The sequence below is a fragment of the Pelodiscus sinensis genome, chromosome 3 (genome assembly GCF_049634645.1).
Source record: "Pelodiscus sinensis isolate JC-2024 chromosome 3, ASM4963464v1, whole genome shotgun sequence".
NCBI lineage: Eukaryota > Metazoa > Chordata > Testudines > Trionychidae > Pelodiscus > Pelodiscus sinensis.
This window is the reverse complement of record NC_134713.1, coordinates 138,061,716-138,074,724: the sequence shown is the minus strand read 5'-3', so window position 1 is coordinate 138,074,724 and position 13,009 is coordinate 138,061,716. Positions and strand designations below refer to the sequence as shown.

Here is a 13,009-nt window from a genome sequence, read left to right as displayed (position 1 = left end):
TACGTTTTTTTCTTATTGGTTAATCAATTACACTTTTACAACTCTAGTCTAAATACAAAAGCGGCAAGGAGTCCTGTGGCACCTTATAGACTAAGTGTTGGAGCATAAGCTTTCGTGGGCAAGGACCCACTTCGTCAGTTGCTACCCCTCTGAGTCTAAATACAGAGAGACAATATACAGGAAAGGATGGAGGCAGCATAGAAAGGAACATTGGAGGTGACTGAAAAGGAAAAGCACATGCACAGCTTCCTATATCCCAACACACTTTTGCCACAGAAAATCTGTTATGGCTTCTGGGTGCAAAACACACCCTATCTGGGAATATTTTGAACAAACTGGTTCTGAGTAAAAAAGGAAAATATGTCAAGTGTAAGTAGTGCAAGATGATGCAGGATCTAACTGCAAGAATGAAACATCATACGGAAAATTGCTTATTGGGAGAAAATCATGTGGATGAAAATGTCGATATGTGAAGAACAATGTGGATCAAATCTGCAATGCATCATTCTTCAACACTCCATGCCTTTTAGGGTAAGTGTGATTTAACAAGTAAATTCCCAAGTTGTTTGCCACATTATGTGTTGCTAGAAAACAAATTAGCTTAGCTAATCCTTATGGCTTGTTTAAATAGTTAACAATACGGAAAGCTGCAGTAAGAGAAATCTAAAGTTGCCAGTTGCCACTGAGTGTCATTTTCTTATTACATAGTACATGCTTCTTATTTTGGAATTGGAACATCAGGGCCACAGAGCAGAATTGTGATGCCATAAGTCTATTCTCTATTTTACTTCAGCATAACTGAGCTTTCCCAAAGGAACCCCATCTTATACTTTTTTCAATAGGACTTACTCCAAAATTAAGTGAACACTAAGCACAGTCATTCTTAGCTATTTTGGTAACTTAAATCTGCATCAACATGACTGTGGGAGTGGGGAAGATGGGAGCTAATGGTAGTTTTCAAAACACGGTACATTTCATGTTTGAGGACTTTTCTGTTAGAGTTAATAACATTTGAAAATAAAAAAAAGAGTTTAAGTACAGCTGTCAGCCAGCAACTCTGATGACTGCTGCAATTGCAAAGTGAAGCATTTATGTAACATTTAAGATTTAGTTTAATAAAATGTAAGTGCTATTGGTTTGTATGTATCATTTAGTTATCATTCCTAATGTACTGCTGTTGCATCTACAGCTTGACACAGGTAGTAAGGGTTATGTATTATTTCCTAAATAAAAATCAAGTAATCTAAAAAAATTACATGTTGATGTTAGATGTTTTAAAATGCTGTACTAAGCTGTAAATTAACATGTTTTAGTGATCAGATATACACCATTGTTTGAAGAAATGTATGAATTAGTATCACTGGGAAACAATTTAAATCAATGATTTATTCTGGTGATTTAAATTGCTGTGATTGAAATCATTTAAATTGCCTCGATTTAAATTAATCCACCTTGATAGGAGTCAATATATTAATTCACATTTATTTTAAGGCAATATTCTGAACAAAGAATAACTGACTTTCCCTCTGCAATATTTTTATCAATCTTTACCAGGTGTTGCATCAGAAATGGGGAAAGTAACTTTTCTTGTTCATGAAGAATTTCACTATGCTGGAGTAAAGTTCTTCTCTGGACATAGCGTCTGTTTACTCAGTTTATCTCAGTATATATTGTCTCAATTTACGGACAAAAATTAAGGCTTTTTAAACTTTTTCCTCCTGATAGCACTACAGAACTAACAGCTAATAGGAAATTAAGTACAATAGATGCTTGTTTGCAGTATCAGCTTGTAAGAGCAATGACCATTTATGAACATTTCCCCTCCTGTGAATTGTGGACACTTCTGAGCAACAGCTGCGCAGGAGCAAAAAGGCACCTGAATGTTGCTACTACTGAGCAATTCCATTCTTCTCAATATGTTAACCAAATTCCAAATGTAACGTATTCTGTTATTTGTGCAGCAATCAAGTTGCTCAAGCATGTCCATGGCAAAGTGTTTTTATTAATCAGAGACTAAAGACACCCAGCTTTATCTTCAGATTCCAAATTAAGAATTCACAATAGGGCAAATTTGATCTGGAAACACACCATCAAGGTGCCATTCTTATTCTGAGTTAGCAAAACAAACGCTCTTTAATGTAAGTGACAAAACAGAATCCCATGTACCATACTGGATATTTGTGCTAGTGTTCAGAAGTAATAATCTCTCTGCCATCAAACAGAGCCCAATGTGCTAGTGCTAATATTTCAATAATGTAAAACTACTGGTTAAATGGCATATTTAATCATCCAATGAGCTATTTTTCTTATGCAAAATTTGAGCCATAAAAGCTTATGTTCTCTAAATTTTTACAAAAATAGTGAGATACGGATAAAGGTATTGCTCTTTTACCTGTGCCATTAGCCTCTGGTTACTAGGATGGCAGGAAATGCACTGTAAGAAGAATGCAACTGTTGCATTTTCAATTGCAGTCCTTTGTTGAGTGGTCAGTCCTGTACCTGCTGTTGAAGAAAGCAAAGTAGATCTTGCACTGGTCTGTTGTGCTACTACACTGTGTCCTCCAGAAGTAGCACCAGAATGACACAACAGAAATAAAAGTGCTGTCCACAGTGGATTGACTTCAGAACCACCCAGCCAATCCTTCATGATGTGGCTGTTACCAACTTCTGTCAAAAACCTGAGTACAGGAGCAACTAGGTCTGCCGTGATGGGCATTTTATTGAAGTGCTGTGGAACGTGATGTCTCCTGAGTCTATCCTGTGTAATATCCACAGACTGAGAAGTGCAGTCAGAGCTGGAAGTATGGTTAAAGCAGAAACTAGCAAGGCTTCTTACAAGGAGAGAGGGCAAACCTGAGTCCAATAATTGCTTGATAGCTTCGGGAGACTGAGATGAGGCAGCAAGGGTAGCCAAGTGAGACTCTGTTAGTGCAAGAGGTGCTTGTGCGTTTTTAGAGTCATCTGTTAAAGATGAACTAAGGTCCTGTTTTTTGCTGTCATCCGTCATAGACAGTCTGTGTTGACACTGCATTGGAGGAGGTGTAATACCCATCCATCCCATGAGTAAAGAAAAATAATTAGGGTGGATGTGGCACATTGAGCAAAGCAAACTGTCAACAGCTTTCTTCAAAACCATGTTGCAGGGAAGAGACATGGACCAGTTAAAGAGTGATCTAGAGAAATAAGGGGGAAAAATAAATGTTATATCAAAACAAAAATCTGCCACTTATTTTCCATTTTACCTTGATAAAGTTCTTAAAAATGCTTTTCAAAGATATTATAAATGAGGTTTTTTTTAAGGGACATGACAACATTCAGAGAATTATTTTTATTTAAAGCACAAAATTTTAGAATGTTAGCCTACTTAAGATTACAGAATAATCTGGGCATTGCTTTAAAATATTTTCCCATCACTATATTTGAACTTATTTCATTATGATATATTTGATACGGCTGTTAGCTAGTAGATTGAAAACAAGGACTAAAAATATCAAGAGTCCCACATCATACAACTCTACCATTTGCTTCATGCAACCTGGAACAAACTGTGACCTCAATAACACAAGTGAAAATATGGGGATATACATAACCCATCTTTGTGAAGAACTTTGCAATTAAGAAGTTTAAACATCTCAAAATATTTTAGTAAAAGTTCCCAGGGTATTTTATAACTCTCTATCCAAGCACCATCTAAACAATTTGTAGGATAGAAGAATGAAAAATAGCGTAATGCAGACTTAGTTTAATATAGTTCTTCTACATGCCCTCACTCACAGTGCTACCTTTAGTGTTGCAACACTGCCTTCAGAGCTGAGCACTCAGGGTATGTCTATACTAGCTCGTTAATTCGAGCTAGGTAGGCAAATCAGGCAACCGGAATTGCAAACGAAGCCCGGGATTTAAATATCCTGGGCTTTATTTGCATGTTCCCGTCTGACCACCATTTTTAAATCCCCTTAGTTCGAACGAACTGCCCGAGGCTACACGCGGCAGTTTAAAGTTAATCTGAACTAAGTCCTTAGTTCAGATTAACTGTTACACCTCATTCTACAAGGAGTAACAGTTAATCTGAAATAAGCTTGAAATAAGTTTCAGAAATGACGCGTGTTAAAAATAAGGCCACAAAAGCCATTTAATGATGTCATACATATTGATAGAAAAGTAAATGGGCTAAAAAAAATTGGCCACTACAAATTACTAACAAAATTTTAGAATATTACACTTGTTATAATAATCTCATCCTTCTTTGTAATAAACAGTATCTTTTCATTAACCATAATAATTAAGCAACAAATACATAAGTACTCCACTACTACTGCACACGGAAATAGCAAAAAGCCTATCATATCTTAATAAATGAAAAACAAATTATAGAACACAGTGAAATATTTTACTTGCAGTACTTACTCAAAGAGCTCTCTGTTCAGCAATGCGGGTAAGTCATATTCTACAAGTAGTTCATAGCTATGCCACAAAATTGCTGCTACACAGTGCAAATGAGAAGGAGATGGCATCAAGAGACCATACTCTCTTGTTGAGCTGTTTGGGCAGATGTAATTGATCCGGACATTTTTTTTCATGGCAGCTGCTCTTGCAGAATCGCTGACCCACTTCAGCAGGGCTTGTATTCTGGAAGGCAAAACCATGTAGCATATTTTAACATAAGCAGTAGGAACCTATAAAATAGATCAACTTCCTGCCCTAAAATAATTTACACTATTTAAAGCAATATTAAAGGTAAATACTACAAACATTATAAGGGTCATTAACTGTAGAATTTGATTTTTTTTTAAAGTTGAGATCTCTTTATTCATCTGCAACAAAATGAATGTCATGTTGCCATTTCTCAAATTTTACATTTCCTGCACTATTTGTAATGCCCGGGATGCCAATAACCATTGCAGGAGAACCTCAGAAGACTTAGTTAGGGCTTGGCAATAATTAAAAGATGAAGTAATTTTAAAATTACGTTTTAAATGGTAAATGTAAGTAATTCTATAGCCACACAGTGTATGGAAAACAAACTCAAACTATTGAAGTTCAGGAGCAGAATGTAGGGGAAGCAACAGAATTACTGCATCTTACCAACATTCTGAACACCTACAAGTAATAGAAAAAGAAGAAATGGGTTTCATAGATTCATGGATTCCAAGATCTGCAGGATCTACTTTGATCATCAGGGTACATCTACAATGCATGGTTATTTCAGGATACCGTGTAGCTGTGCCAAATTTCAAAAGAAGCCATTTCAAAATAGATTTGAAATAAGAAAATTTGCGCAGCGCAAATTGCATAACTTATTTTGAGTTTAGGGTGCTGTGCAGATGCACCCTAGTCTCACCTCTTGAACAGCACAGGTCATAAAATTTCCCCAAAATGATTCCTAGAGCACATCCTTCAGAAAAAACATCCAATCCTGGATTTAAAAATTGTCAGTGATGGAGAGTCCATCACAAGCTTTGATTAATTACGTTTACATTCCAATGATTCATTACTTTTACTGTCAAAATGTACATCATTTCCTGTCTCGATCTGTCAAACTTCAACTTCAGGCTACTGGATGCTATGCTTTTAATTGCTAGATTCAAGAGCCCATTATTAAATATTTATTCCTCATGTAGATATTCAGACTAATCAAGTTACTCCTTAGCCTTCACCTTGTTATGCTAATGAGAATGAGCTCTCACCGTACAGTGTATTTTCTTGGAATGTAAAAATTCATTTAAAATGTAACTATGTAACCGCTAAAAATCACAGTTAGACATGCTGCAGGCTCTGCAGTATAAAGCTTCAATAAATTTCATACTGAAGGCTCACCAGGAATGGGGCTAAACAGCCCCTACTGGCCCCACTCCTGGGAAGGTGGCTTCATTGTGGGCTCTGCAACTTGGCCCCTGGGAATGGAGTCAGCAAAGGCTGCTGCCAGGCCCATTGCCAGTTAGGAGGCTTCGGTGCCATAGCTGCTATGGGTCCCATTCCCAAGGAAGCAGCTTTGTTGTGGGCTCTCCAGCCTGCTCCCCAGGAGCGGTGCCAGCAGTCCCTGCCGGCCTTGCTTCTGGGGAGCCAGTGTGTAACCTGTGGGTGGGAGCTATGCCAGGCCCATTACAGACCAGGTTCCTCTGGCAAGCTGGAACAGTTCTTGCCTGCGAGTGGAAGGGCCGAGCCAGGCTTGCCTCTGGCAGGACCCCATAGGGCTGGAATAGTCCTGCTCCGGCCTCTCTCACTTAACTATTTACACCCTAATATTTTCTGATTTTTTTTAATCATGAACATGGCTCTACTCTGAACTCTTTCCAATTTATCAACTATCCTTCTTAAATGGCACCAGAAATGGACAAAGTATTCTAGCAGCAGCAGCAGCAAAGGGCCAAGTCAAGAAATAAAAGTCTCCGCTCCTATTTGAGATTTCATTCTTTTAGCAGCCAAGCACTGCATTAGTTCTTTGGCCACAGCACCACAATGAAGCCTCACGTTCAGCTCATTATCCACCACAACTCCCCATCTTTTTTCCCCTATCATCCTGTAAGTATGGCCTACATTCTTTGTACCAAGATGCATACACTTACATGTAGCCATACTAAAAAGTATATTGTTTACTTGTGCTCGGTTTACTTTGAAGAGAATGCAAAGCTAGGTACCTGTAGAATGAAAAACTATAAACTTATTTATAGTTCTGTGCTCAGAGGTTATTTTAAACGAGATCTAAAAGTATGTTTTAGCATAATGAGAAGTCCCTTTTTAAACAAGTGCCGTATATCCTCTTTCATAAACTAACTTTTTTTGGAAAAGCCACGAGGAGTTCTGTGGCACCTTATAGACTAACAGATTTATTGGAGCATAAGCATAAGTTTTCATGGGCAAAGATCCACTTCATCAGATGCATTTGGGAAAAAATCCCACTGTGAAAAGCAGCGGTGGGCTTATGAATAGGTTCTTCTGGAGCCACATGAAACAATGTGTGCTGAAGAACTTGCTAGCTCAGGAGTGGGCAATATTTTTTGGTGGGGGGCCACTCCCAAGATTTTGGAAAATGGTGACGGGCTGCACTTCTCTGTGGAGGAGATGTGGGCTCTAGGGTGGAGGTTGGGTGCAGAAGAGTGCACGGGGAAAGGGACTGGGGTGCAGTATGAGGTCAAGGAGGGAGTTTGGGTGGAGGAGGAAATTGTGACCTGGGTCAGGGGACTGGGGTGTAGGGTAAGGGAGGAAGTATGGGTGCAGAAGAGGATTCTGGCCTGGAGGAAGAGTGAAGAAGAGGGTACAGGGTCTAGGAGGGAGTTGTGACATGGGGAAGGATGTGCAGAGGTTTTGGATGGTGATGTGCGGGAGGGAGTTAGGGTGCAGGAGAGGCAGGGGTGCCAGAGGCAGGCTCAGAGTGGGAGGTGCTTACATAAGCAAGCAGCCCTGCTACACCCACAAGGAAAGCTGGGCTCCCTGCCTACTACAGCCCCAGATTACTTTAAACTGCAGGCTTGTTCCCTCCAGGGAAAGAGGTTTGTGCTGCCTCCATCTCTCAGACCTATTTCTCAGCTCCTATTAAATGACTGTTTCCAGCCAACAGGAGCTGAGATTGGCTGGGATCAATTCCTATTGGCCAATTATTTCCAGCCTATAGGAGCTGAGGATTGGGCTGGGAAGCCTCCCTCTCCCCACAGAGCAGAGCGCCACACAGACTGTGCTTTAAACCACAACAGCTACATGGCTGAGGTCCTGGCAGAATGGTCTACGGGCTGGATTCGGTGACTCGGTAGGCTGGATACTAGCTCCTAGTGTGCAGTCTCTTAGCTGAGAGGCTCTTAACTGATAACACTCTTAATGAGCTTTTTACACTTCCCAGCAGCCAGCAAATCCTTCAACCCACTGTTGCTTCCCATGTCTGGGTAAGTATCAAAAGCTCAGCATTAAAGTGTGAAGCGCTAAAAGCTCAGCTGAAAGCCTCCATGTTGATGCTGACCCCGAGGAACTGGGACTGGAGGTTTGTACTCTGGATTTGGCTTATAAACGAGTCAGTGACTTTTACCGTGTTTTCTTTGTAAGTTTGAGGGATCAGCTTGTAAACGAATGGGCTTGTGTTTGAGTACATAATGAGAATTGTTTTAATATTTAAAAACATTAACAATTTAATTAATTATTCACCTGTCCTTTGTTCCAGGGTCCTGAGTTGTTCCGAGCTGATAGAGAATGTCTATTGTAGAGTCAGAAGATAGGCCATTCAGTCTTCCAAAAAGTAAAGGGCTATTCAAATCTTGCCCCACACACAAGGAAAAAAGTAACAGTAAAAGTACTCATTTAATTTTTTTGTTTTTAAAAAGTATATGTGGAACAATTATTGGAAACAACTGTATAATAACTCAATAATAGATATTCAATTTCAGATATATAAGGAATGCCATATGCCTTCCATCATACCACCTACGACTATTCTGAATACTCAAAACACATTATGAGAATTTACAAGTAAATTCATTAATTTCTCTATTAAAAATTAGGCCTTTAAATATATAGTCAGGCTTGGTTTTAAGTTACCTCTGTTGTGGAAACCATTATTTAAACTTCTCAATTAAAATTCATTAAAAATCTGTGCATATATCATATTTAACTACTTTAAAGTAGCAATGGTAATTTCTTGTTATTCTTCATAATAGAGTTTCTTTAGCAAATTTCATGAAGAAACTTCCAAAACGGCTGATACATCCTATTGCTCTTATCGTCGTCATTTGAGTGCCCATTTTGGGCATGTCTACACAGCAGCATTATTTCGGAATAACATCAGTTATTCCAAAATAACGTAGTGCACATCTACACATCAAGCCTGTTATTTCAAAATAAATTCCAATTTATTTCAAAATAACAGGCTTCTTACTCCAACTTCTGTAAACCTCACTGTACGAGGAGTAAGAGAAGTTGGGGAAAGAGTACTCAATTTTGAAATAAGTGCTGTGTAGATGTGCCCAAAGTCGAAATAAGCTACTTCGACTTAAGCTATGCAATTGATGTAGTTCAAGCTGCACAGCTTATTTCGAGTTTAGCCTTACTTTGTAGACATACTCTTTGAGAATATTGTTCCCACAGACTGAGGTGACAGGATGTTCTTAGCAAAAATGCACACCATCATCACCTGCTTGTTTAAGTGCTCCTCTATCCTGTCAGGAAGTGAAGAAAACTCTCTCATCTCACCTTAAGTCACCCTCATTTCTCCTGAAAAGTGAAATGGCCACTTTGAAACAGCACAGGTTAATGAGGACAAGCTGTGACTAAAGTCCTATTCACAACAGATGGCAACCATTTTTAAAGCAAGCTATTCTTCATGAGTTTCTCTGAAAAGAAATTTATATACTAGCCTTTGCTGACAAACATTCAATTAGGATATAACAGCAAAAGTGATGATTAAAATTTATTTAAGCTACCTCTCTTACCAGGCCTACTTACTGGGGCAAGAGGAAAAAACTGGGTGTACATTCTGGCTATTCTGGGCTGCTCAGTCCATGTCAAGCAACGGTAATTTCAGGTTACCAGCCATTGTACTTTGGCTGTTTTACGAGTGCCATAAAACAAATACAGTGTATGAGTGATTCTGACTCAAAGCTGAAATTAAAAAGTTATTTCAAGTTGATACTAAATCTTCTAACCATTAGAAAGATTGTGTGATCACCATCTCTTTGGGATTTCCACTTAATGTTTATGTACATTAACAAATGAGTAATTTAAGGTACAAACCTAACAGTAATGTCATGATTACATAACCAAGTTTTAAATGCAGGCAATTGAAAATTGGGTTAAATTTAAAAAAATCCAAACATGTTAAGTTAAAAAAATAATTTCTGTAAAGTTCGTCATAACACTCAGTTTCTTAGGTTTAACAAGATTTAGTTATATGATAATTCCAACATTCCTGAAATTTAGCTTAATTACCTGCAGATGTTCTCAGCTATAGGTATTCCTTAGCACAGTTTGCATCTGGGAATTTATGCACATCTATTCCAAAGTTCCTTTATCCCAAAGAATCCCAAGAACATTTATCTGACAATTTGCTGAAACTGATGTTTAATCTAACTCATTGTTTTATTTGTACTGGTAATGCCACTGTAGCACTAAAAGATAATTAAGTCTTAGACCAGTAGTTTTCAAACTTTCTGTATAGGTCACTACTTTTTTTTTTTTAAAACACATCAAGCCTCAGTGCGACCCCACCTTAAAAATTAAAAATGGGGGAGGGAATTTAATTTAATGCTGGCTTCTGTCCCGTGGAGCTGACAGTTTGCAACTGCCATATAACCACCTTATGATCCTTAGTTTGAGAACCACTGTGCTAGAGCCTCCTTGTTGACACTCAAGAGCACAGCACTATACACCATAGAAAACTAAGGTGCGATGTGCAACTTAAAAATAGAGTCAAAACCTTAATTAGTAAATTTCAACCAACTACTTAGAAATTTACACGAACCACAAAAGAAATTGCAAGATTTAGAATGACAAATATTTAAAAAAAAACACCAGAGAAAATAAAGTAATATGTTCTCACCTGCAGGATCGATCCCTGATGCGGAGCAATTTCTTAGAAGAATGTCAATTAGTTTTAGGCCTATTCTAGTGGACTGCAGCCCAATTTTTACAAGCACAGCCTCAATGTTTGGAGAATGCATACCACAGTATGGTGACATCAGTAAGGCAGCACATGTCTGCAACAGATTGGCAGTGGGTGCTGCAGCACTAGCCATCATTCCTTCTAAATCACTTATGTGAGTGAGGCAATGATGCAACAATCTTAACCATCCAATACTGAAATAGTAAACAAAAAAAAGCTAGAATGAGTTAGTGTATACATAATTATGATGTATTAACTTTAAGTCAATCAAATGCTTTTATATAGGGAAGTATGACAGGAAGAGAAATATAAATATCTGTGATTAAATAGTAATAGGCACCCAAAGCTTAAATGAATTATACTTTATTAGAGCAAGAGTATACAAACATTAAAGAATTCAACATTAAAGTTCAAGACATGCCTGCAACTTCATTTTGTCACAAAATGTATTGAGTGCTTATATGTGAAATTGTATCACTCTCCTCAACTAGGGATGTAACAGTATGTTATAGGATAGTAATAGTATAGTTGATTAACCAATAAGCAAAAGCTTATACGTTAATGCTATAGACTACACATATTTCCGCCGCGCCCCCCCCCCCCCACCCCGTGAATTTTTTAACAGGTTGGCCAGCAGCCTGCCTCAGTCCTCGCCTGTGATCTATTTCTGCTGCAGCTCTGCATTTAAAGTGTATTGGGAGCCGGGCTGGCAGACAGCCTGGCTCTTTTCTGGCTCATGCTGGGTCTGGGGCCTTAGACTGCCCCCCAGACAGGGGCTGCTGCCACCCTCATAGACTCATAGACTTTAAGGTCAGAAGGGACCATTATGATTATCTAGTCTGACCCCCTGCACAGTGCAGGCCACAGAATCTCACCCACCCCTCCCAGAATAATCCTCTCACCTATATCTCAGATATTGAAGCCTTCAAATACTTTGAAGACCCCAAGATGCTGAGAATCCTCTAGCTGTGATCTGTACCCCATGCTACAGAGGAAGGCAAAAAACCTCCAGGGCCTCAGTCAATCTACCCTGGAGGAAAATTCCTTCCTGACCCCAAATATGGCGATCAGCTAAACCCTGAGCATGTGGGCAAGACTCATGAGCTAGACACCCAGAAAGTTCTCTAGTAATTCCTATCATCCCTCCATTGACCTATTTCCCACTGATAATGAATGATCAATTAGTTACCAAGATCATGTTATCTCATCAAACCATCCCCTTCATAAACCCATCTAGTTTAATCTTGAAGCCAGGTAGATCTTTTGCCCCCACTACTTCCCTTGGAAGGCCATTCCAGAACCTCACTCCTCTAATGGCTAGAAACCGTCGTCTAATCTCAAGTCTAAGCTTCCTACTAGCCAGCTTATATCCATTTGTTCTTGTGTCCACATTGGTATTAAGCTTAAATAATTCCTCTCCCTCCCTGGTATTTATCCCTCTAATATATTTAAAAAGTGCAATCATGGCCCCCCTCAGCCTTCTTTTGGTTATGGTAAACAAGCCAATCTCCTTGAGTCTCCTTTCATAAGACAGGTTTTCCATTCCTCGGATCATCCTAGCGGCCCTTCTTTGTACCTGTTCCAGTTTGAATTCATCCTTCTTAAACACGGGAGACCATAAATGCACACAGTATTCCAAATGGGGTCTCACCAATGCCTTGTATAATGGCACTGACACCTTCTTATCTCTACTGGAAATACCTCGCCTAATACATCCCAAGAGCGGATTAGCCTTTTTCACGGCCATGTCACAATGGCGGCTCAGTCATTCTATAATCAACCAGGACTCCAAGGTCCTTCTCCTCCTCCGTTACTTCCAACTGATGTGTCCCCAGCTTGTAACTAAAATTCTTGTTGTTAATCCCTAAATGCAAAACCTTAACACTTCTCACTATTAAATTTCATCTTATTGCTATTACTCCAATTTACAAGATCATCCAGATCTTCCTGTATGATATCCCGATCCTTTTCTGAATTGGCAATAGCTCCCAACTTGGTGTCATCCGCAAATTTTATTAGGACACTTCCACTTTTGGTGCCAAGATCAGCAATAAAAAGATTAAATAAAATTGGCCCCAAAACTGATCCCTGAGGAACTCCGCTAGTAACCTTCCTCCAACCTGACAGTTCACCTTTCAATATGACCTGCTGTAGTCTCCCCTTTAACCAGTTGCTTATCCACCTCTCAACTTTCATATTAATTCCAATCATTTCCAATTTAACCAATAATTCCCCATGTGGTACTGTATCAAATGCCTTACTAAAGTCGAGGTTGATTAGATCCACTGCATTTCCTTTATCTAAAAAATCTGTTACTTTCTCAAAAAAGGAGATTAGGTTGGTTTGGCACGATCTACCTTATCAGAGACAGCAGCATAGAGCAACAAGCAGCCGGTCTGCAGGGCTGGTTTTAAACTGGCTTCCCTC

At 39.0% G+C, this 13,009-nt stretch overlaps 1 protein-coding gene across 1 annotated transcript in view; it reads right to left on the bottom strand.

The window, feature by feature from the left end:
- Positions 1–13,009, bottom strand: part of BIRC6 (baculoviral IAP repeat containing 6) — a 343,022-nt gene that overhangs the window by 150,449 nt on the left and 179,564 nt on the right. The window contains exons 52-55 of the mRNA XM_075924970.1: positions 10,520–10,776; positions 8,134–8,242; positions 4,408–4,629; positions 2,393–3,173 (exon numbers count right to left, since the gene is read on the bottom strand). Coding sequence (XP_075781085.1) covers positions 2,393–3,173; positions 4,408–4,629; positions 8,134–8,242; positions 10,520–10,776 — 1,369 coding nt within the window. The remainder of the gene's footprint in view (positions 1–2,392; positions 3,174–4,407; positions 4,630–8,133; positions 8,243–10,519; positions 10,777–13,009) is intronic.